General features: G+C 37.0%; 1 protein-coding gene across 1 annotated transcript in view; it reads right to left on the bottom strand.

Annotated features, from left to right (window-relative positions):
* The window catches only part of LOC129249329 (homeobox protein goosecoid), a 43194-nt gene extending 18764 nt beyond the window's left edge, over nt 1–24430 (bottom strand). Inside the window, exons 1-2 of the mRNA XM_054889085.1 lie at nt 23534–24430; nt 21116–21468 (exon numbers count right to left, since the gene is read on the bottom strand). Of these exons, the coding sequence (XP_054745060.1) occupies nt 21116–21468; nt 23534–24311 (1131 nt within the window). The 5' untranslated portion in view covers nt 24312–24430. The remainder of the gene's footprint in view (nt 1–21115; nt 21469–23533) is intronic.
* Between the last annotated feature and the right edge of the window lie 2287 nt (nt 24431–26717).

The following is a 26717-nucleotide window of genomic DNA, read 5'->3' as shown; positions in this document are numbered from 1 at the left end:
TAGCGGCTTTCCGTACCGAAAGGGTTAAAAGGGATCCAACACTGTAGGAAAAAGTTCCAGTGGTATCACAACAGCCCTGCGACAGGTCTAAGAGTGTCTTATTGGCAGCCACCAGATTTGCCTACCTACCTTCCTTTATGTTTATCGCTTCTTATTCTCATGCATACTAATATCATTGCACCAAAGCTGCCATTATAAAAGATATGAAAATAATCAGAATGTGAATATTTTTGTCAGAAGTTTATTGAAAACTTTTTTTATGAATATTAAAAAATATGTACTTTTCTTCCTTTCCATTGTATGATATTATTATTATTATTTTTTTTTAATCGGAGTTTTGTTTTGCAAACAAAAGCCTTAATGCCTTGTAAAACTTGAGCTCTTAAATTGTACTAAAAGCTTTTAACTGTATTTGATTGCGGCTTTGGAAAATGAGAAAAATTGGTTTTAGAAAATCCAGATGCAATTATGTTAATACTCCATCGGTCATCTTACGCACTTTTTCCACCTTTTTCAGTACTAAGAAAATATCGATATTTCGCTTTTCAGCATTTACAATACGCTAAATCTTGGAAAAGATCCATGAAAGGAGAATCGACACACACCATCTTTTCGTCGATTTCAAAGCTGCATTCGACAGTACAAAAAGGAGTTATCTGTATGCCGCGTTGTCTGAATTTGGTATCTCCGCAAAACTAATACGGCTGTACAAGATGACGTTGCTCAACACCAGCAGCGCCGTCAGAATTGAGAAGGACCTCTCCAAGCCGTTTGATATCAAACGAGGTTTCAGACAGGGTGACTCGCTGCCGCAGAACTTAATCGCTCAGGCACAATATTTTATAAGAACGTACAATTGCTGGGCTGGGTCATGTCGTCCGAATGGATACCAACGCTACGGCTCTGAGAGTATTTGATGCGGTACCAGCTGGGGGTAGCAGAGGAAAGGGAAGGCTTCCTTTGCATTGGAAAAATCTGGTGGAGAAGGGCTTGGCTTCACTTGGTGTGTCCAACTGGCGCCGATTAACACGAGAAAGAAACGACTGGTGCGCTTTGTTAAACTCGGCCAAACCCGCGTAAGCGGTTATCTCGCCAAATTAAGAAGAAGAAGACATATGTACATTTATGGCAAAAATTGAAATCCAGGACATAGTCAATGCTTGTGTTAAATTTAAATTTTATTATTTAATCATATTGCATAGGTGTTCATACCTATATGTAGATTTTTTTAACTATTTTTATAAGATATAATATTTAACTTAAATAAACTTGTCACAATAATGAAATTCGTGTGATTTTTACTCCTCATTCTTTACGTTAATTGGATTACATATTTTTTTATTCAACTTTTTATCTTCCGGTATTCTTGGTTTTCTACCAGACCCCAGTTTTCGTTTCGTCATATGGTACCAGTTCCTATTTTTTATGCAAAATGATTTTCTACGTCCAGTTTTTGGTTTGCCAGTCCTTTTTCTATTCTCGACAGAACCAGTTTCTTGAAATTTTTTCACCAAAATTTTAATAGTCAACTTATTGGGATGATTATTTCCATAAAAAAAATCACGAATTTTGTTATACGAGCCTTTTGTTCTTTCATAATAAGTTTCAATAAATTTAACGCGTTTTTCTCCCGTGTAAAGTTGTACTTCTGTCTACTTGACGAATGTCAAAGATGGCATAAAAAAAGTTGCCGTGTGTTAATTACTCTCTACTGTCATCTAGGCCTCCTTTTGTAAGACTCTTTACTCTTCTAACATTTCTCGAGGCTTTGTTTAAACAGAAGCGCTTGATTATCAAAATGTTTTCCGATGCCAAGGATGTGGGAATGTTTCTTATATAAAATTAAATCTTTGAATTAAAGAAAGTTGCCCCTCTTTAGTTTTCACAGTTAATTTCAAATCCTTTCTCATGAATTAGAACACTGGATCCTACGCGCCACTCTAAAGTGTGTCGTTGTTGCCATAGAGGAAGCAACAGTGAAGTCCATTTCAATTCATATTATTAATGCAAATATATGTATATGTGGTGTTAGCTGTACGTACTTATACACATATAAAACTATCTGTATGCAACCCCGGTGATTGTGCAAAAAAATATTATTTTAAATTAACCGTTTAGCGCAGCGCGTAGTTTTCTATTTTTTACTTTTTTTCTCCTTTTCAAACTACTGAAATCCGCATTTCTCCAATCGCTCAAATGGATTTAGCAAGCATGCAAAATCCCAGCTAAATCTAGCAATCGCGTTAGAGCTGGTTTCTCTTAGGCCGCCGCGATTTTTCATTTAGTTCGCTCTCGTTTCATCGACGTTATCTGAATTTTTAAACAATTCACTTAACAGCGAAAACTGCAAAATCAACACAGCCACCAACCACAGCGCTATAATTCCTTCACCCCCAGAACAAAAGTCGGCCGCTGAACAGCGCGCTTCGGTTTTGAGCGCTCAATGCGCTAAGAACAAAATACGCACCGCAAGTGATGGTAAGCAAAATTGCCGTAAGCGATGAGTGAATATGTATGAATTCATGTTTGTGCAGAGGTGAGTGGCGTTGCAAGTGTTAGTGTGTGTACTTTTGTGTATTACAATTTTTCATATATGTACATAGACGGATTTTACAACGGCAAAGCGTATAAATCGCTGATACTATATGCCGCTAAGTTTTGTATACGCAAGGCGATGATGCGGCCAAGCGGGTCGACGGCGACCGCGCTGACAGTGGCGGTGGCGGTGGCCGTGACAGTAGCTGCAGCAGTGGCAACGTGCATGAAATCCATTAAACAAACACACCCAGCAGCGGTTGATTTTTAATTAACTACACGCAACAGCAAAAAGTAAGCAAGCAACCGGCGTCGTCGCTCAGGAACGATAACAACACCAACAACTGTACCATTTGATTCGGCAGCGATGTACCTATGTCATGAACAAACAGACAAACACAATCACCATACGTTCACCGGCACACGCACACACAAACACAGATACTCGCACTCTTTTGCCGATTTTACAGGAAAGTTGTTTTAATAAAAATTCAGTGAAGCTGCCTGCAACACCATGTCGATTTTCGGCCTAGAGATTTTGGGCCGAAAAACAAACTGAGCTCCAGCTCACACAGGGATGTGTGGCAATTTCTGCAGTATCATCACAAATTGGCACCATTTCTAGCCCACATACCAACACCAACGCGAGGGGTGCCATGGATTAAAGTTGGTGCTGCACCGATATTGCAACCAAAACAGAAATGCATACATGACTGCCCCCAATCTAGCCAGTGCAGCGCAAAAACCCAGCTAGCAAGACCAGCAACACACCAGCACAGCAGCACTGAAGAAAAAATTGCTGCCGATGTTTTGACTATATTTCGGCATTTTAGGCATTTTGGGTAAACAAGCCACATGGCAAGGCTTATATGTGGACATATGCCATGTACAGGCAGCGAACGTTTAATATGTCAGAAGTGGTGTTAGCTGCCCTGCATTGCAACTTTGCTGGCTGCAGCTACAAGCTGTCACAACTTTGCGCTTGGCTAATCTCAGCAGCTGTCATGTCACCTGCTCCTCAGACGCAAACAACTAATTTGTTACGAAAATTATACGAAGAATGGCAATTCCCCAACACACCAGGCTTAATTAGAAGCCGACCCCGAAAGGCTGCAGCAAAGAAATCTATCGAGTCCACTGGGCTGCTTTAACGCACTGCTCGCTTTAACGCAGGACTCGACCACTTAAAAATGCTGCTTTTGCTTGTATGCAAAATAGATGTGGAAAAGTGCAAAGGATGAAAATTGGCCAATAGCAGGATGAGAATTCTTCGTTTACTGAATTAAACATTTTATCAAGGCATGCATTTGAGCCTTAAATTATAGTAAGCCCTGACTCTGGGTTTTTTATACTGAAATATCTTGAAGTGTTCCGTTTATTTCACAAAAATCAACTTTTTATTACTTAACAGTTCACACTTTATTGTATTGCAAAATAAACAATAGGCTTTCCCATGGTCAAATGTCATGTCATGCCAAGAATGATAGAACCAAGTTTGCGCTGGTCAGAGGGTGCCTGGCGTTACATTAGTGTAGTTGGGCAGTGTGGCCAAACCTTAAAATAAATAATTGGTGCGTACACTAGGCGTGTTTGGCTGAGTTTCTCCCCCTGTTTGTGGTGTGCGCCTTGATGTTGTTCTTACTTTTTATACTCAAAACGTGAAGATTTTTGAGTATGGTGTTTGCTTATTTTTTAATTTAAAGCTACAAAATTGTAAGTTAAAGAAATTATATATTTAAAAAAAAATTATAAAAATCCCACCCTTGCATTTAAAGTTTATGCTGAGGAGATTTCAGTGCTATCAAAAATTTGATGGCTTGAAAAACTAATTTGTTGCTCCTTTTGAGGTTATGAAAGAATATTGGATCTTCTTCACTCAACGCTTCTTAACATTTAAAATTATTAATTTTAAAAACTCTTTGAACTTACTGAGTACAAATTAAAGCCATAGAGGTGTATTTACAGTAAAAAAAAAAACAAAGGAATAAATTCTGGTAAGAGATCATTCTTCATTGATGAATCTTAAGAGAACCGGAACCATACTCAGTACATCGCAACCCAAGAGCCTAAGTCTGATTATAGAAAACGCCGCCAGCTACAAAGAAAATGCTCTGCAGTGTCCTCATTCTCAAGACAGGAAAGGCAAATTGGGTCGTCATTGATTACTATAGTAGCCATGTACTAACACCAGGCGTTGCGCTGTGTGATTACACCCACCAGTAATCACAGGTCCTTCCTACTAAGTTTTAAAAGAGAAGTAACTAATTTCCTGTTTAGTTCTTTCACAAAGCTCTTGGCTACTCTGCAAGAGTTCAACTTAGACTAACGTCTTCTATGGGTAGACCTCATGAAGTCGTCAATTCATAGTTGAATTGGTGCAGAATTGACAACTAGAAGGGTTCAGGGCCTAGTGGTATGCTTGCTGAGCCTTCATTAGCCAGTTTGTCAGCCAACTCTTTCGCTCCAATAACAAAATATCCAGGCATTCAAATAAGACAAGCTTTGTTTGTTTTTTGCAACACTGTTCAGTTTTGTCTTACATTCACGGACAAATTTGGAAGAGCAGCGTGGATTAGCAAGGGCTCTCATTGTAACTTGACTGTCAATACACGCATACAAAGTTCTTTAAAAATTTGGTTAAAAAAATGTTTCTTCAACACTGCCGCTGTGAGAGAGAGTTTTGACTACTCGATGGAGAAGAAGAAGAAGAACAATCTTGGAAAAAAATGTAGATAAAGCGAAGAAATGTCACACACAAATAGACACGAATAATAACCAATATCAAAAATAATCGCAACCGCCGACAATGCGAACAGGTGAAAAAAGTAAAGCTTAATAAAACTGAGTGAATTATTGAACTGATTTTTTTTTTTTAATTTATGTTTTACATAATTATAAACATAAATAAAATAAAAATAAATCATTGGCGCGTACACTTCTGTTATGTATTTGGCCAAGCTCCTCATCCATTTTTAGATGTGCGCCTTGATGTTGTTCTACAAATGGAGGGACCTACAGTTTCAAGCCGGCTCCGAACGGTAGATATTTTTATGAGGAGCTTTTTCATGGCAGAAATACACTCGGAGGCTTGCCATTGCCTGATACTTTCAAATTAACTGAGAATAAATGCACTTAATTATGACCTATCGTATTGTGAATTTTCGTTTCAGTAAATTTGAAATTAAGAAGTGGAAACACTGATTTTGAGGAATATTATAATTCTTTATGATGCTTTTAAATTTTTTCTTTTGGTTTTGTACGCTATTTTCCCCAATTGTTTACCATTTCTTTATGTTCCACAATTTTTCCCCATTTATCTAGCAACTCAAGAAGTAGATGTGTTTATTTGGGTTTTGGAAGGATTAAACGCGCCAGTCTATTAAAACTCACTCCACAGCATTAATGCCGCACAATGAACGTACAGCTCCCACAACGTGAACTGTCTGCCGCCTATTCAAGGGGTATTAGTGTGCTTGACAAAGTGCGCAATCATCGCCGTCTCTTCGCTTTTTACAGCGCCTCTCTTTTTAAGTGTCTTGAGTAGATGTACCTTCGCTGCTTTTTGTAATTACTTTGTTGTTATACAGATACAATATTCTTGCCAGTATCACTATTTTTTATTGTTACATATCATTTTTTCTTATGTGTGTTTTTTTCGGAAGAACTAAGCCTTAAGTAGACCGACAAAAGGACAACAATTAGCAGTAATCGGTTTCGATTGCCGCATTTGTGTTTTTGTTGGATGTCCTTTTGTAGTTAGCGCGCAAAGACACATATATACATATGTACATACATACATGCACACAAATGTATTGTACATACACCTACATCTATGGTATAATCTGCGTTCAATTGCGGAATCGGGACCACCTTGAAGGTTCTTGTCAACAATACTTTTGGGTTGCTGCATAACAGTGTTATTTTAGAGTTTTCTGAGAAAAATATATTTTCACTACTGTTATGAGTAAACTTAGACACACGCACACATATATCAATGATATCTAATTCTTCACTTATATAAATATAAAATATATAATAAATTTACTTCGCATGTGTAAATGCGTATTACGTAAAAGTATCTTCAAGTGTGTATATTAATAAAATTGTCTAGATACTTATAAGCCGATACCCTCTTCGATAAACTCTGCCGCAAACCACACCATCTGGATTTCATTACTATTATTGCGGAAATTAAAATATTGTTTATTTTTGTATGAATTAAATGAAATTAAATGGCAATGAGTTGGAATCAGCAGATTTTCCTTGATTTTAAATGCAGTAACAAGTGGCCAGCGGCAATGTGTCCTCAACCTCGACGACGCCTTACCAGGGCCAACGCACACACTTGCATTCGCACATACCTATCCATAGCATTGCAAACGTATTTTGCGTGTAAACCACCACCAAGCCGGCAGACACGTTTACGCCCTCACCCACAATGCCGTACGTAAGCACTTGTGCCACACGTTGTGGTCTCACAATAAATGCCACTTACAGCCAAAATTATTATTTTCATAATTTCTGCTTATTGAGGCCACTTTATTCTACACACATACATACGTACATATGTGTGATATACAAGAACAGATATAATCCTTAAACACGCCCTGTAGAGAAACCCGGTATTAGTGAATAAAATTTCTGATTTAGAAATTTAAAAAATCTATATTATATTTTTTTTCAAAATTCGGCTCTTAACAAAGATATGTGAAAAATAGCGTCATTTAATTGCCCCCCTGAGAACATCCACTCGTAAAGTCAGTCTATTCATGGACGCCTCATTGTTGAGAACGTCGCGATATCGATGTTGATGGTTGTCCAGCACCACTTTGCGCTACAGCAACAATATTCTCAACAGAATGTCCAGTTTTTGGTCTACCAGTCTCCTTTCCATCCTCGACAGAGTTTTCTTGAAATTTGTTCAACAACCTTTGAATTGTCGACACATTCGGATGATTATTTTCACCAAAAAAATCACGAATTTTGCGATATGTTGTCTTAAAGATCGACCATTTGTAAATTCAGTAATTTCAAAACGTTGGGCTATCTTGAAAAATTGTGCATCTATCTACTTGGCAAAATATCACAATGGACGAGTTTTGACTCTTTGTCCAAGTGGGCCCCACAGCTCTAGAAAGAGTAGTGCAACAACTATCATTAGAGGCGCATCAGTGCATTTTCCTACAGGCTCCCTCATATGTGTGTGTACGTATATGTAAAAGCACATTTTCTATGTATGAGTGTGAGATTTTTAACCAACTTCCTCTGGGAATAGCTGCTGTTTATTTTTCTTGCGGCGCGTAAACATTTTTATGGAGTAACTTAAAATTATGCCCTCAAGCATATTCCTGACGGGACAGGAGCCAAGCTTTAAAATTTACTTTCGAATTTAAACCGCCGGAGTGTGCAATTCGTAGACAAACATTGGCAAAGTGGGGTAATGTTTTTATTGTATTAGCTATTGGTGACGGCAGCATTTCGGAAGGAGTGCATAAATTTACACTTAAGTGAAAATTCTCTGCATTTTTTTTTTAATATTTATAAATTCGCTTTGGAAGAAATACCGTAAGGCGTTAAGTCAGTAAACGTGGCAGCAATTTCCCCTATGCATAAGCCGAAATCACACAGACGAGCAGGAACGTTATTTTCAAAAGCTTAACCGCACATATGCAGCTTTTGAAGAGCTGCAATGAAATACTGTTAGCAATCGACGTAAAACAAGCAGTTAAAAATATAAAAATGTTTTTAAAAAAATCTAGAGAATCAACTAAAATAAGTAGAAGATATTTTTTCAACCATTTTAATTCTTTTTTTCCAATTTTATTCTTTTCCTAACAATAATTCTACCATAACACTGTGCAACAAACATCTACTATTTTTGTAGTCCAGTAAATTTTTCATATGCACGTGAAGCTATAGACTTTATAAAGTAATGGTGTAAGCAAATTTTTTTTTTCACTTTGAGTCATTTAAAGATTCTGTGCAAAGACGGAGAAGTGGTACTACTAGCGCATATCGAGGTTGTGTTTAGTTAGTATCATCGCTTGAAACACACATCAAGATTCAGGCAGAAGATCGGTATATTTCCTTGTTTTTGGCATTCGTTTGAAGAGAGGAAGTCGAGTGATTTCGCTTTTCCATGCCGACAACGCACCAGCCACGACAGCGTCCCATCAGTTGTGGTCAAAAAATTAAACATCCCCCTATTCTCCAGACTTGGCTCTCTCAGATCCCTCGTACTACTATTTGTTCCCCAATTTGAAGAAATGGCTGGCGGAAAAAAGATTATATTTGCAAAAATGAATGGCTATTTTTCAGACTTGGCAAATCCAATTATACGGTAGAGATCAACAAACTAGAAAGCGTTGTACGAACTCTTTAAAAAATTAATGATATAGCTAAATTAAGCAGTGGTAAATATATTATATATAAGCTAGAAATTTAGATCCGCCAACGACTTTTTAGTTGGCTTTTAGAAATTTGAAGACAGTAAGGATATTACTTGCGGAGGGCTCTTTAAGAAAACCAAGTACGTCAGGGAGATCCAAGAATTGTTGTCTGGAGATCTCTAGATTTCGACAAGATTCTAGAATGGGAACTAAAGTTGCGGTTTCGTCACAAAACGGGAAATCGTTGGTTAGAGAAGATGTGCATGTATGAGAATTATGTGGTCGAAACTTAGGTGGATGTATAGTTTGAGCACTTTTAATGGAAGATGTAGTAATGAAATGGCGTAGTGGTGATGGAAATTTTTCCAGTTTTCTAATGCCGCTGTTTCTAAACGCACTTCTGTTTTGTACTCTCTAGCAGGATGTCATTCTTAGAGTAGCATTTATAAAACGTTGCTGGTAGTATAGTGACATTTTTTGCTGCGGGGCTAGCGTTTTCATTGTAATCCTCGAATGTCCCGTAACCCACATAAGTTTAATTTTATTTCGATGAGTAAATTTTTTATAATTTAATTTCGGCTTGATCGTGTCTTCGACAACCGATGTCATTGATACATTACTGGATGTCTGTGCATATGATTATTTTGCCCTTAATTTTATTGGCCATCAATGCCACTGTTTCTACTGTAAAAGCTGAGCATATTGGGTGCAAAAGACTATATTTGGTGACGGCAAAAGATGTTTCGGGTCTTTTAGCCATCTGTAAATACGAATTTTAATTTTTTTGCTTTTTTTATGTAAACAGCGCCTTGTATATCTTCTTCGCCGTATGTTCTTTTGATCGCTTCAGCTGTGCGATGGCGAATGCTACGCGAAGGTTCAAGTCTTCTCTGCAAGTCAAACATTTGGCTATATCGGACTTAATTTTCGGATGTATTTTCTTTGCAGACGCGAAGAAAACCCTTAATAATTTAGAAAACACATTTTTGGGCCAAGAGAAATCGAGCAAAATAGAATTCAAAACCTCGTTGAGTTCTCGAAGTGAACGTACTAATGGGGCATTTCTTGCGTAATTAGTACATACTGAGGGTCTTGGGGTAAAAAGTAAAATTAAAATGAATTGTTTTCGCAGTTGAAGTTGAATAACTCGCAGTAATGCGGTGTAATCGATTACACCACTTACCAAGCCATGCAAAAAGACAAGGGAAGAATAGTCCTTCTGTATAGAAAACTATGTAGCAGCAACAATGTTCACAAATGAGAGCTGCCAAACAACCGCGTCAAAAAAGCTGCGCTAAATTTATAAATTTATTTTGTTATTATAAATAGGCAGTTTTAATTGGATATATCACCTCTCCCTAAGCTCCTTCTATGAAGACCAAGGCCAACAACAAATAATGTTAAGTAATTATGCGTGCTACCGTTTTGCTTATTTCATCACTCGGGATTTATAATTTTAAAATACTTGACGTTTAAATAAAAATAATAATGATTTGTGAAATCAAAATAAAATAACTAAAATTCCAGCCAAGGCACTACACCAAACAATACTTCGACAATTATCGTACAGCTACAACTACATATGCAAATAATGAACAATCTCAAGAAAAATCTCTCAAGTTAATTTGCATATTTCCTCAACAAAAGAACAACAACTCCACAATGACTATGCACTGACTCGGAATTTTCGCTGTCAACAGCCAGCAAATTGAGTGGCTAAATGACAATCGATAAGCACAGTCGGGACAAAGCAACCACATGGCTTTTTGGAAAAGGTTGTATGTATGTATGTATGTGTGTACAAATATACTCGTGCATAAGTATGTATGTAAATAAGTTTATCATCTGTATAATTGTGTATTACTTGAGTCTGTTGTTTCAGTGCATACTTCAAAAGGAGATTTTCAATAATTATTGCCACTTTCGACTTTTCCGTCAGTATACATAAATACGAATTTACGAGTAGATACAAATCTTTTTTATACACACTTACCTCAGCTTGCGCGATCGAATGCGTACATACATGTATGTATGTATTTCACAGCGCCTGCAGCAGCCAAGCGTTGTCGACTTCGACTTATGTACATATTTGTCTCTGTTGGAAGGACAGTTGGACTGCCATTTGGAATATCGTTGCTTAGTTGTCGATTTTTTCTTTGCTTTTCGGCTCAAGAGGTAACACTTTTGCTTTAGTAAAATTATGCTAAACAGTAGCAACGGTTGCTTTCACACAATACGTATGCATATATATATATATTGTATAAGTATGCACGTATGTGTATGTATGTATGTGTACATATGTAAATGATTTGTGAGCACTCGTATAAGCAATTACTTCAAGTGCCTTGAAAGGCCTAAGGTAGGAGCTACTGTACTGTGCTTTCGTTTTATGTAAATATGCACACTAAGGCATTCGTACACACACACACACACACACAAATGCATACGAATGCTTGCCTGGTATATATGTATGTATGCTCTCGGGTTAATAAGCACGCATTTCGCTGCTGCCCTGTGTGAACACCTTCATTTGCCATCACTCACTTTAATATGTTAATTGCTGGTGTCCAGCTTGTGCAGAGTGGGCAGCATGTATGTATGTAGGTAATATGCATATTTGTATACATATGTATGATATATCTTTAGTCATGTGGAAGAACATTAAACTGGACTTAAGCTTCTCTTCATTATTAACACAGATCCGCACACATACACTTATACGTAGCTACTTGTATATGTATATGTACATTTATTGAGATATGTACATATGTATGTGTTATGCTGGCATGCCTCTACAATCAAGAGATTGTCGGTCAATCCATCAGTTAGTTTGCAAAGCAAACGACTTTCGAGTTATTTGAGATTAAGTGTTCGAGTGTGATTTTATTCATTCCCTTTCAGGTGTATTTTCTTAACGTATTTTTTTTTTGTTTCGCATTTTGTAAGACAATTCCGATGGTCTACTAGTTATTTTTTTTTTTTAATTCTTTTATTGTGTCTATAAGAAATTAAGTTTTTACGGTTGGCGGAATTACAGATTATTTCGATAATGAATTGGGACTACTGTTCATTTCAGTCTTCTTTATTTTTACTTTTATTTTTATTTTTATTTTTCACTCGGCTCGGGAGCATACGACCGCTTCCATCGTACTCGGTTCTGAGCTGTTGTTTTTGAGCCGTCTCAAGTGGTCTAAGCATCCGCTAGCTCACGCAACATCGATTTTCTCCAAGAATTCTTTGGTCGACCGTGACTTCTGCTCCCTTGCTCGGTCCAATCCATTATCATTCTCGTGATGCTATGTGGTGGTTTTCTAAGCGGGTGACCTGCCCATCGCCACTTTCCGCGTTTAAGGGTTTAGATCGATCAAAAAATCGATTTTTTATTGCATAAATCGTTAGTATAAGTACTCAAGAATATGTGGTAAAAATTTTAAAGCGAAATTCGCATTATTCCCGATTCTATGAGCACTTAAGTGACTGCACGTCGGTTCCGCACCGTAGCGCGCGTTAGTTAGAACGACGTTTTTCTCGAAACTACTTTTTTTCAACTGGTGGGCATTCTAGCTTAAAAAGTTATCGACCAATCGCTCTAAAATTTTTCGGGATTTTTTTTTTTATTCAGTTCTAATCTATATGAACCTAATTCTGGGATTACATTATTATTTAAAATATGGTTTTTTAAGCAAAATAGATGAAAAAATATGGTATAAAAAACTACTTTGTGTTCAAGCGCGTCAAAAGCCTGCAATCTTCAATATTTTTTACCACAATTAGGTTCATATTCTTAGGAAACATGTTGTTAAAAAAAAAGTTGCTGTTGATTTAAGAGAATAATTGCAACTTCAGGAATTCCCACCAGCAAGACACTTGGATGGCGATCGTCCATGGACAGCACTATATCCCGCGGAAATAGCTTCAAAAAAATGTAAAAGTGTACCTATAAATATAAATAAAATATCCTCTAAACTTAAACAATTTCTGATTATTCCTTCTTTGTTCAAAAAATTCTCGCATTGTTTAGCCTGCAGTTGACATCTTTATCTGATCCGCTGTCTGTCGTGATAGGGCAGCCGAGCTAGCAGAAGCTTTCGGCAAATTCTACCGGGCATCTGTCAATCATATCATATATTGCATATCAGTTAGTTTGCAGATGTCAATGGCGAAGTCCAGGTCCTCAGATGTCTGGTACTACTCTATACGATGCTTCTTTTGTACAGGGTCAATTAACTCATGACCTCTTCAAAGACAATGGCGACAATGGGTCTGATATTGTCATTGTGAAGCACTGCCAGTTCGGAGTTCTCGTAAAGGGCCCTGATGAGGCGGATTAACTTAGCGGACTATCCTTTATTTAATAAAATTCTAATTTTATGCATATACATACATATACAGAAATACATACATGTACATATCTATTCACATATTTTGGCCACACAGAAAACATCAAAGTAAACATTTCAACACATCTCTGCTACACTAAATGTGAAATCCTAAAGTCATCGGCCGGCAAACAACCACAGCAATTCAAATTCAACTAATCCTGTCGTTCAAGTGATTCAGGTGATTTGGATGTTGATTTCTAGTGGTAAAAAAGCAGCGGCTCATTATTGTTGTAACTGCTTTGTAGTCGCTGAAATAAAATTGAAGCGCTGCGCAAATATTTGCGTTTGGGAAAAAAGTAAAAAACTGCATTTGGGCATAATTTGTTCTCAGCTAACGAGCCACAAAAACCAAATGGGCCTTTGCATTGTCCAACAGTCAATCTTTAACGACACAAAATCAATATAAATAAATACATATACGCAGCCACAGACATACATATATTTATGTAAAGGTGAAAGATATGGTAAATATTAGTGCTACTGTGTGGGCCAGAAAAGAGTAAATATTAGTTCAATTTGAGATATTATCAAAAGCCTACAATAAAGACGATAAGACGACAAAAATGGAAAAGAAAAAAGGAAAACGCATAAAATCTTAGATTAGTGGTATTGTGCATTTTTTAGACTACAAAAAAAAATCCCAACAGTAGCCGGAGCACTTAAACATTAACTGTGAGAAAACGTCAAGTCATTACGCGTATGGAATCTTTATGATCATGAGGATCTTTGTTTGGTACGTGAACCGCTGCTGCTCTTTAACTTATGTAGTACTTCTAGTTCGTCTACTGAAGGAATGGACTTGAACCGCAGCTGGCGCATAGAGAGTTCAACTTTATATTTTTTAAGGACTTACAATTTTTTTTCGATACGGGTAATAATAAAACATTGAATAAATCGCGTGTGATTAACTCTATGAATACTCCATTAGAAAATTTTAATTTGAGCTAAAGTCATTAGCAGTAGTTAAATAAATCTCTTAAAGGATGTAGGCCAGAATAATTAATTCATTTTGTGAATCTGTATAGATTCCCATCAGTCCAGTGTAAAGTACAAGCAGTGGTGTCGAGAGATCTATGAGACTGAGTACTCCATTATAAGCAGTTTTGACCACATCTTAGAAAATATTTAGCAAATAAATAGATTTGGTTGCGATTTCCACATATGATTATTTCGAAAGTTGTATTAGCGCATGGATATTACTGAAGAAGAAATCAGGCACTACCAAGATGAGGTGTTAACTATAAAAAAATGAAAAGTTCATATTTTATGAAGTGAAAAAAGTTAATAACAGCAAATTAACCATCAGAGAGCTAGAAGGGACCTTGAGCATTGCTTATGGATACGTTCAGGACATTATAGTTAATGATTTGGGCTTGCGCCGCGTTGCTGCAAAGTTGGTCTCAAAGGATCTGAATTTCATGCCAAAAAATAACCTCGTTGATATCGCCAAAGACATGATTTCCAAGGCTGAATCCAGGCATCAGGCGCGTGATTAGGAATATTATTTGGACTTTATTGAAACGTTAACGTGAAGCAAATCGCCATAAAGTAAAGATTTTCGGGGAAAAAAAACTCTTCAATTTTGCACCATGATAACATGCCCTCACACCATAATGATCCGTGAATTTTTGACCAAGAACGAAACGAATATCATCAGCCAACGAAAGAGCTATTGAATTCGCCTGATATAGCTCCCTATGATTTGTTTCTGTTTGAGCGAGTAAAAACCCCATTTCGGGTAACGCGTTTTAACAGCCGAAATGAAATAATGGAAAAATCGAAGACTGCTCTGATGGCTATACCGAGTTCCAGAACTGTTTCGAGCGCTGAATCAAACGCTGGCATAAATGCGTTGCAGTTGATCGAGAGTACTTTGAAGGCGATAAACTTGTATTTTGAATTTTCTGAATGTATTCCGGGAACTTTTTGATCAATGTGTCATTTATATATATGCAAGAGCACTTGTGCATATCCGCATGTAATTGCATTAACCCTTATAATATATTTTATTAATTTTGCTTTCACCGAGATTCGAACCAACGACCTCTCTGTGAATTCCGAATGGTAATCACGCACCAACCCATTCGGCTACGGCGGCCGTTGTAAAACGTTACACTAATATTTTTCGATTTTTCCTTTAGAGCATCATTAATCAAATTAGCCTGGAGGTAGTGTATTTTTTACACTCTTTATTAGCAGCCGCTTTGATCTTAGAACAGAAATTCAAATGATTGAATGCATCTTTCCCTAAAGCAAATAAACTCTAAGCCATTCACTCAACACAGCTTTAACGCACTATCTGCCCCAACTCTTTCGACAGCTTCCAGGAAGTTAAGTGACAAAGCTAGTGCCGGTAATTCGTGTGCTCTTAGCCTGCGGTCAAACAACACTAAACGGAAGTATTTATCTCGCACTTGACAGATTTCCTGCGACTTCACACAACCTTCCGCCCTCACAAGTTATCTACACGCTATCAAAACTGAAACTGACAGCTGAAAGCGTCAAAATGCCTTTCGGCGTATACTTAAACATTACCTTAAATATTTATGCATGTGTGTGTATATTTAGATATGAGCAGCTATACTATCAGGTACAGACGTCACCAGCCAGCACACCTAACTACAACTAATTCTACTTATGCTTACTCATACTACTGCTAATAATCCTAATTACTACACAAATGTCCACAAATGTGTTGACACGCCAACCAAGCTCAAGGAAACCCCCGCCTCCGATCAGCCTCTAGTTATCATTGAGAACAAAGCGTAGTAGAATGTGAAAGCCAAACAAATGCGCACCCAACCCCTTTCGTTGGGCGAGTTTGCATATAATATATATGTGTATGTGCATGTATATGTGTGTGTGTTGTCACGTCGCACAAATACGTAAAATCAACTATTCCTAACAAGCCTTACAATCTGTCGGCAAATCCCTACAAATGCTAAGTTTATGCCGCATCATACCACCCCCGAACCCCGCTGGCGGTGTTAAAAAGTATGGTACTTAATTGCCATTCAAAGTAATTACTTACATATGCCTGTACATGCATGTGTATGTGCTTATGTGCATATGTATGCGTGCATCAAAAGTTATACAATGCGAATTGAATTGTCAACTTAGATCTTTTGGCTGTTAATTTGTTGACAAATCGTTACATTAATGGATCTATCAAATAACACAACAACAGCAACAACAGCAACAATGAACACAACAAGGCGAGCAAACGCACTGTCGACTGTTAAATGTTGAACATTGATTTGTTTTCCAAATCCATTTGTGGGATTTTCTTCAAATAACAACAACAAATATCAATCAGCAACAATAAGAATAACATAAACAGTGCTTACAGCCAAACTCTGAAGGTTTGCATAAATTTTTTCGGTTTTAAAATAAACACATCACTTAGGGGTTGTTGAACCAAACATACAAACCGCTTCCCAACTCGCCACTTCCCCCCAGCTCGCTGTCGTTCTCGGTCTGCGGCAGCGCTAAGCTATCCCCGCGGGTATAATTTTTGTTACGCCCGTACCAAGCGCATGTTGTTGCTCTTATTGTTGTTTTTGCTTCTAACGCATCTTACACACGCAATTCATTCACGCAAATCCTCAGCTCGTCTACTTGGCAACGCAGCTTGATTTCGACTATATTAGCATACTCTGTGTGTGTGTATGTGTATGAGTATGTATGCAAGTATGCCTGCAAGTGTGCATATCCTGCGCATCCTTAAGCGCTCCCAAAACCATGTCCAACAGTCGGCAAACAACTTTATTTACATTGCAAATCAAAAAGCGATCTCTGTGAGCTACGCCAAGCCCAACAACCACACCATTATTGAAATTAAGTGAAATGATAATTTTGATTTTCTGTCCGCTTACTTCCTTTTTACGTGAATTTTACTGACTGATGGGCGTATGAAAGTGTGTGTATGTGTGTGTGTGTGTGTGTGTACGGGCGGCTGGCATTTATCCGAGTCCTTTGTGGTATGGTATTTGCCATTGCTATTGTTATTCTTATTATTATTGTGTTGTTGTTATTGTTGTTATGGTCGGAAGCCTCTCAATTAAAGCGAACAACTAAATAAACAAAGTGATTTTCTCAAATGACTGCACTCAATTGGTTTCGCGCGGAAAATTCAGCAATCCTCGACGGAAATTATTTCCTTGCACGTAAATAAGTCAATTCATACGCATTTTTGTGGCATATGGCTCACATGTCTCTTAGGCATACAAACATATATGGACCCGCACTTTACATGTATACATATACGAGAACTATTTAATTTTAAAAGTGTAATGGTTAGTGATGAAAACCAGAGAAAGGTTTATGATATGATTTTATAAATTTTTTGTAGAACTATTTTTAGGGTCAAGAGGATCAAAGACTACCATCCGCGAAAAATATGCAATATGTAGTACAGTAGAGTTTTTTGATGAACACTAACGGCCAATCAAGAAGAGAAAAAGAAGACATTCGACTACTGCGGCGATTCTTAAGCGATAGATATATACTAAAACAAACATTTTATCTAAACTTTTCTAGTGCAAAAAAGAAGAGCTCTCGGGAGCATATGAATTTAAATTTCACTAACATTCGACTCTTGAATGCAAAACCTAAATTTATTATCAACCATCTATAGTTTTGTATTTCCATTACTACCGAAATGAAGTGGACTCTTTTTGGTAAAGCAAGCAGTGTAGCATAGTGTAGTTATTCAATACTCAAAATTTAAATTGTAATATAAAAACAAAAATGTTGGCAGTATATTTTTTTATGGCTATTCGCTGGTGAGACAGTGAGGTAAAAATGTGAGGCAATTTTGGTTCTATTAATCAAAGCTTCAAAATTTTTTACTGAAAAAAGTAAAGAAATGTTCTGCCGAAGCTGAACTGGAACCGAAACGAACTTTTGGAGCAGAAGCCAAAGTTTGGTGGTCCACTACTTAAACCGTAAGCAACGCGCAAATTATTATTCTCATGGAAGCTTTTAAAGTATTGACATATCGCTAAAAATTGAAGCCTTGAAGGAAATATTCAAGAAATCCTGAAAATTTCGATTATTAAATAAGTCATACCATGTGGAAAAGATCAAGAAAATTTATTACTATTTTTTTATTCTAACAAAAGATTATTTTTCAATGAACAAAGGGATAAGGGATCTTTGGAAAAGATCTAAGAGTTATTAGTGGGTGATAGGGTGTATAATTTTAAAAGTGGGGTTTATGCAAAACTGAGCATGTCACTTTCTTACAAGCGTCTAAGTCTACTTCTGTAAAAATAACATCAAACCTGCACAAACTAACTGACGTCGCTACTTGTCAAATATTTCAAACAAATATTTCACCTAAATTAATGTTGCGTTATTTTCACCCTATTGTCCTATTTTAAATAAAAGAGGAAAAGGAAGCTCAAACTCAGATTCACACTAAGTTTTAATGTCTAATGCATTGCGTACAAGTTCCAAATACGACTCTTACAATTACAAAAATGAAAGATTACAAGATTTTGTCATATGAAGCAAAATTCTGAGAATAACTTTGGCTGCTGCGTCATAGGGGACTTGACAGCACAATTTTGTCTGTGAACATATGAACGTATTCTTAAGGCTTGATTATGCATACTTCGCACAACTTCGCGTTAATTTTAAGCTATCAGATAAAAATCTGTTGAATGCATTTTTTGTATGCCTGATTACCCGGAAATTAGCGCAAATTGCAAAAATTAGCAGCCTGTGGAATGAGATTTGTTGAGTTATTGCGAAGTTGTGCAAAGTATGCATAATCATACCTTGACACTCTTCTAATCAGTCGTTGTTCAGATGACGACCAAGAAAATTGAGCAGTATCTGTGTTGATTTTTTCGCATGTTGGAGAGAATAATAAGATGGCGCTTATCGTTGTATCGATTTGACGCCCTATGCTCCACTAGGAGTTAAAGAAGAATATTAATCGCAGAATTTAAAAATCACTTATGTTAGGAGAATTTCCTTTAAAAAAAGGCGAAAAACACTTGTTTGCTATATTTGAGGTTATGTAACAATATAAGGTACTCCTTAGTTGTTTGTTTATCTTTACTATAAAAACATGTGTATGGCTTTAATTCGCATTTACTAAATTCAAGGCTGTTTTTTAATTTATGAAAAACTGTTAAAGAAGTGTTGAGAGAAGAAAATCCAATATCCGTGCATAACCTCAAAAGTAGCAAAAAATGTAATTTGCACTTTCAAAACATCAAATTTTATAAGAATCAATAAATTTTCAATTGTACTGAAATCTTCTAAGCGTAAACGTTTAATGCAAGAGTGGCCACACTGCGAAGGGCAAAGGGTTGGCAACAATGCACAACTGCACTAATGTGACGTCACGCACTCTCTAATGGGCGCAATCTTTTCTATATATACATATATTTATATATATATAATTCTTAATTTTTACGTACATGACCAACACACTCTCAGTTTTTACCCACAGCTGCTATCTCTCCTATTATGTCAGCAAATCAGCCGATTCCTTCAAATTCGCTGAGAGCCGATTAATGGATTGATGTTGTCCACACCTTTGCATTCGGTTTTTCTAGGAAGATGAACTATATTTTCATCAAAAACATATTAAAAATAAATAGGAAATAAATAAAAACTTGTCAATAAGTCCCTGTGCTATAGTTATTGAACGCTTCATAAGGCATTACTTTAGGAATTATGTTTTGTTTAGAATACATTTTTTATTATTTTTTTTATACATTTTATAGATGAACGGTTTTATTTTGAAACCGTGTAAAAAAAAGTTTGGTGTACTTTCATATATTTTCCAGCTAGTATTTCCGTGAGAGATATGACTTCCATATACGCGTGCATTTCTACCCACAAAGAAATTTATATATTTCCTCAACACTTCTCTCTCCGAGTCATTTTCCAGATATGGCATCATAAGATATGGCACTTCAAGCATTAGGATTTTGTAGGAATCTATATGTCGCGATTATTAATCGATTTTCTACACATTAAATTTCTAGACTCAACATTTACTCGAGTTATCGATTATCTGTTGGAGGAATGGATCAGAAATAGCAGGTGTTTTTTAGTTGTATGAAAACTATCGATATCGCTTATGCTTCGACAGCTGAGAATGACAAACTGTGTGGATATTTCTGCCCAGTAAGGTGTGTCAAGTTTGTCATGTCGTCATAATCGTTTAACGCCAGAACAAAGCTTTCAAATTGTGGAAATTTACTTTGGAAAAATTAGATTTGTTCAAGAATAGTCTCGTCTGTTTGATAAAATGTTGCCTCCTCGTCTTTCTCAACTTGTTGCCCTTTGCCCTTCGACTACGTAAAAAATTTGGTATATAAAGTACTATAAAATACAGCTCGCGCAGGAAGCGAAGTGATCATCGTTTGAGTCGCATTTTTGCTGTTTGAGCTCATTTAGATTTATTATTCAGATTTATTGGAAGAAGTAGTCCAAAATTGGGCTGATCGAATGGACATATGCCGGATTTCAGATTCAAAACATAAATGCCCTAAAATGATGTACCAGATTATAATAAAAAACTTATTTCAACAATATTTCACGAAATGGCTATGAGCTTGAGCATATCCCACAGCAGACAACCGCTTCAATCTAATCCAACAATACTTCTGTTTTGGATTATCATTTTAAGTTCTCAAGCTCTTAAAAAACACCCGATACTTACATGTTGTTACAACAATAACATGAATCTATGTAGTTATGCATGGGATGCAAAAACATTGAAGCATTCGTAAGCACAAAATTGCATACTTGCGCATAGCAAAAATATAAAACTATAAAACTCACCTCCACGCGCTCCTCCTTCAGATCCACTTTCAGCGCCAACTGTTCGCGCAGCACCACATCGGGATAGTGTGTCTTGTCGAAAGTGGCCTCCAGCTGCTCCAACTGCTCCTCAGTGAAAATTGTGCGATGCCGGCGCTTTCGTTTCGGTGGCGGGCCATGCCCCAAATGATGCGCCACATGATGGTGCGGGTGATGGGGATGATGCAAATGATGCGCATGGTGAGGATGCGTGTGAGCGGCCAATGCAGCCGCTGCCGCGCCATGACCGCTAACATGCGCCTGCATTTGCGCCGCAGCCACATGAGCCACCGCGGCGGCATGCATGTAATTTGGATAGAAGTTCGGGTAAGCAACTGTAGAAGAGTTGAAAGAAAAAACACGAAAAACGCGGTGAACAAGGGGTGGATAGTACAATTAAAATATAGTTAAACTGAACTGTTATGTGTAGAACGATGTGTTCAAACTTCGAACGTTTACACAAAAAAAATGTAAGTTGGCTCATGTAACGTGATATTTTTGGCAAGAGGAGCGTGAGCTTGTATAAAAACTCATCGCAAGCAGCGGCATAAATGCATTCATGCTTACAAATAATTTTTTTTTTTTTGTAGCACAACTTTTTATGATTCATATGCGCATATACCGTAATATTTTTTGTTGATTTTACGTAGATGAAAATGCAAAGAAAAAACAGCCTTTAACGTTTGAATATTTTAATGATGGTTTAAATTTTAAAACATATTGAGCATATTTAATTTGTGTGTGCATGTGTATGCATGTGGTGATAATAAAAATCCAACTCGCTTACTTTTTGCTTCAATAAGCATAAGACTATGACAGGATAATTTTAAAACCCGCCTTTGGCCCAGACACAATATGAAAAGCATCTTAGTGCCTTTCTGCTCACAAAGAACCTTGGAATATGCAATATTTTTTTTTTGTGTTCTATTAGAGCGTCAGCATTTCTAAATCTCTTGCCCGACAGAAACACCCCATCTCGCCCTTGGTAAGCCAGAAAAAAATCATCTTTTGCGGTTCATTGCGTATTTGCATGTAATTCAGTCACTCTTCAAATCCTTTTTACAATTCGAACGCAAAGTGAAAACGATGTTTTAAAAATTGTTATAAGTATGTAAATGCGAGCGCAAGTGTTGCGTTAAAAAGTTGATGTAAACTAGAGAAGATGCAAAAATATAAGCTCAAAATACCTTCAAGCGATTGCAGAGGCCAATGAAGCCGTTACAAAGCTTGCCTGCATCATCGCCCCGCTGCCTCTTCCTCCTTTTTATGCGAGTACTAGCGAGTGCTGAGCAAAGGTTTTATGGGGTGGCGCGGATGGTTTATGGGTGAGTGCTAAAGGTACGGTGATAAGCGTGTTACTTAGAAAAATTAGACGTGTTAAGAGGCACAGTTGCATACACACGTAAATTAACGGTTACAGCTATAAATGCAAGGAATGACTGGGTGGTTCAACTGTCATTCTTATGCCTAAATCTTTTTATCTGTCTAGCTTTTTAGCATTGGTTCGAAAATGTTTTACTTCAATCTATTCTTGCGCGTATATATGTGTGTTTGCTTAATACTCATGAAAGTACGCTTACGCACAGATATATGCCAATGTTGTATGGCATAGTGGTGGAGGTAGATTTGATGATTCGTTTAAAGAGCCATTCGTTCACAATTTTTCGTGTTCGACACTGGATTAATATAACAGCGAATTGAGGGCTCCGATGGTGGGTGAACATATTTTAATAACTCTATAAACTTCGTTTGCGCCTTACAAGTAATGTTTAACCAATAATCAAGCAGAAAAATATATTAACGCCCATTTAAAAAACTCATAATACAAAACTTCTTTAAGCTAAACTTTTTTTCCAAAATCTGGTTATAAACGTTCTGAACAGTAATCCCCGTTTATCACGACGGCTTGAAAGGATTAATGAAAAAAATAAGAATTAAAAAAACGCTTGTCATGGTTTTGTCATCAAATTTGGTTCGACTCAAGTTAAGTTATTTGAAAGACGGTGTGCGCAGCTCAGACTGACTAGAAAAAACCAATTCGCTTTTTCGAATACCCTATTTGTGGAGCCCAAAAACCAGGCAATGATGAATCTCAACTTCATTTAAAATCCGATCCTTTATCTAAGTTTATATCGGTTTATGTGATTTTGCGAAATAACCCCAAAATAAGTTAAGTTATCTGAATGAGCTTGCACCAAGCTCAAACCGACTAGAAAACTAAACAAAACCAATTCAACTTCATTCAAAATCCAAGGAATTTGTGTCAAGCTCTGCCTAAGTTTAGCTCGGCTTAGGTGCTTTTACAAAACATCCTCTAAACTAGTCGAAGATTAGTTTAAGATTACCTAAAAAGTATCGAATTTCACAATTCGCAAAACCAGCAACTCAACAATTACTCACCTAAGAAATCGGACGGTGAGGCGGCGAACCCGGTCGCTGCTGCTGCCGCCAAGTGCCCCAAATGCAAGCCGGGATGCTGCAGCATGGCAGGAACTCGTTGCGGCCGTATAGGACTGGTTGCCGCTGAGCTGGAGTTGGAACTGGGTGAGGCGGGTGAATCTGCGCGTTTTGTGTTACTAATAATTATATGATTACTGCTGCTATTGTTGTTGTTATTGACATTGCTACTATTAACTGCAGACCTCGAGCCACCCAAAATACTGTCAATTGTAAAAAGCGAAGCTGCTGCCGCCGCGGCAGTCGCTGTACCAGCCGTAGGTCGTGGGGGACGTTCATCGTCAATAATTGTGGTGCCCGACTGTGATCCATCGTCGGAGGAGGGTGTCTGTGATTGTGGCTGCTGTTGCGGGTGCTGCTGGTGATGTTGGTGTTGCTGTAGCTGATGTTTCTGTTGCTGTTGTTGCAAAACTGATTGCAGTCGCTGTCCCAAGTAGCCGCACTGTTGTGAATTCAAAAGCATAGCCGTGGTCAAATAGGCAGCGTTCGGCGTACTCGTGGGCGGCGATCGCGAACTTTGGCGGCTTTGGTGCACATGTTGTAGACTGGATTGTTGTTGCTGCAGCTGTTGTTGCAACTGATGTTGCTGTTGTTGTTGTTGTTGCTGCTGGTGATGATGATGTTGTAGCTGATGTTCACTGAGCGGGCTACCCGCGCCAACCATGCCGACGGCATAGCGTTTTACAGCTATGCCACTGGGCGGAGTGGTAGTCTCTACCATATTGTGATTGTTGTTGTGCAACAACGAAGAATTATTGATGGCGTTGGCGTTGATATGCGTAGTCAAAGGCAGCGATAGCGACAATGGCGGTGGTGTAGGTGGGGGTGATGTCGGCGACGGGCTCGGTGTACTGACGACGGTTATTTTGAATTTCGGATGCTTTGCGCCCTTGGACTCCAGTCCACCGACCAGCTGGTTGGGCGCGCTCCACAATGAGGACAGAATTTTGATGATTTTTATTTAAACTCAATCACAGAAAATTTATTAAACTTTTGATTTTTTTAATCCTTAACACGTTATTTTGAATTATTTCTTACTTCATACACATATGTTAAATTTCCAGTTTTTATGATAGTTTGCGATGCACCATACTAAATAATTGGCTTTGATCTACCTAATCTTGTAATCAGATAATCTCCAACACTTTTAGTTTATTGGCAAGAATGCACGCGCTTAATACAGCAAATCGAACAGGTTTACTTACTTACTGAGTGACCACTGACCGACTACACACGCGTTCAAATTCGTTTTACTTTCGAAAGCAAATTTTATTTAATCCATAAAAATGCGCGTCAAGTTTCACTGCCAACCAACCCTTCTGAATCGAAAACCGAAACTGTTTCGCATGTCTTTTAACTACGATACAAACACTGGCATCTCTCAATCATCCAGCCATGCTTATACATACACGTCTCCACACAGTCAAACAGGCATCTGTATGTTAAACCTGCCACACAGCTTCTAAAACCGGACGACATCTTTTTACTGCCACCCTCCACGCAAAACCAGTTCAGTTATTTAAAAAAGCATACAGTCAAGGCGCCAGGCAGGCAGCAGGCAGACAACAAACCTTGCAACCAATCAGACTACCCCATTATTAACTTTGATTTTGCGCAAAGAGAGTAAATCCGTTAGGACACACCTATTTCCTTAGCTACCATATTGGAAAATGACTGACACTCTCAAAAGAGCGCACGATAGAAGTAAGTATGAAATAGGGGAGGCACTTCTCTTTATCACTTACACATTGGCAGCGTAGTAGTCATTTAATGAGATCAGTTATGTTTTGTTTATTACTGAGGGTCTAAACGCATAGATATTGCATTTTTTAACTATTTTCAAAGAGACTAAAAAATATCAGTTTTCTACTTTTTAACGGTCTTTTATTATATTTAACGGTCACATATTTTTCCATGAAAGTTTTGGCAACTTTCAAAAGTATATTCAATTACAATATTCTTTTTATATTTACAAATCTTTAGCATTTAATTTTCCCTAAACAATTTGACCGATTTTGAATTGAAAAGCTCAGCTCATATTGTATTCAAATCATAGTCATATGTAAAACTATTTTTTTTAGCATACGTACATCTGTGTTCAGAATAATAACCGGCAACTTATTGCACAGTTTTGACTATTTACTTAGTTTTTTTTTAAATTGTTTAACATAGATTATACTACGACAAACTCATATAACTTGAAATTTCGGACTTTGTTTAAAATTCACAAAAATTTAGTAAATTAAAAAATATTGTTATTAAAATTTTCAATTTTTTTATAATAATCTACACCTTCTACATATTAAGTTAAAAAAGCTCTGTTGAAACGAAAATGTCAGGTGGAGACCGTGTTTTTCCACTGTTAAAACATATCTATCTGTCTTACCGAATTTCTTGCCATCACTGTCTTTATAGCAGACGTCATTTCCTAGTTTGACAACTAAATTTTCATTTTACCGCGCCATTTGCATGCGTGATCTGAACAACTTGATGGGGTTTTAAAAATTAAATGTTAAAGTCAAATCAGAAATATGACAGATGTTAAGACACACTTACTAGAAAGTGTAAATGTGGGATTAGGAAAATTTCGAGTATGCAGCTTTATGGCCCATTAAATTTCGGTGTAATAAAGTGCAAGTTTAAAATAACTAAAAAATCGCGTTCATTTTTCAAATTTTTTTTTTGCTTTGCTAACAATCTTATATATTTTTGCTATTTAAAAATAGTCGTAGTGTTCGTTATACGAAAAAATGCATAGCATCGTCAATTAAAAAGTTTGTAATTTTGATGAAAATTGATTATTTTTTTTAATTTTGAGCATAGCTTGAAACTTTTTGATGAAAATTGATTTTTTTTTTTTTAATTTTGAGCATAGCTTGAAACTTTGAGTTATATAGTTTTTTTTTGTAGTACGAGCTATTTTTTTATAAAAAGTTAAAAAAAATTTAATAAATAGCAAAAACTTTCGACATTATGCAAGTGCTATTATTGTGAACAGGTGTACATATTATATTTTTTAAAAACATTTTCAAATAAATATTTAATTTTGTTAATTTAAAAGTTACACGATACGCTTTAAAGTGATAAATTTTTAGTTTAAAAGTGCCATCAATATTACAAGTACGTG

Source organism: Anastrepha obliqua, chromosome 5 (genome assembly GCF_027943255.1).
Source record: "Anastrepha obliqua isolate idAnaObli1 chromosome 5, idAnaObli1_1.0, whole genome shotgun sequence".
NCBI lineage: Eukaryota > Metazoa > Arthropoda > Insecta > Diptera > Tephritidae > Anastrepha > Anastrepha obliqua.
The sequence above is the reverse complement of the archived record's forward strand: the minus strand, read 5'-3'. Positions and strand labels throughout refer to the sequence as shown.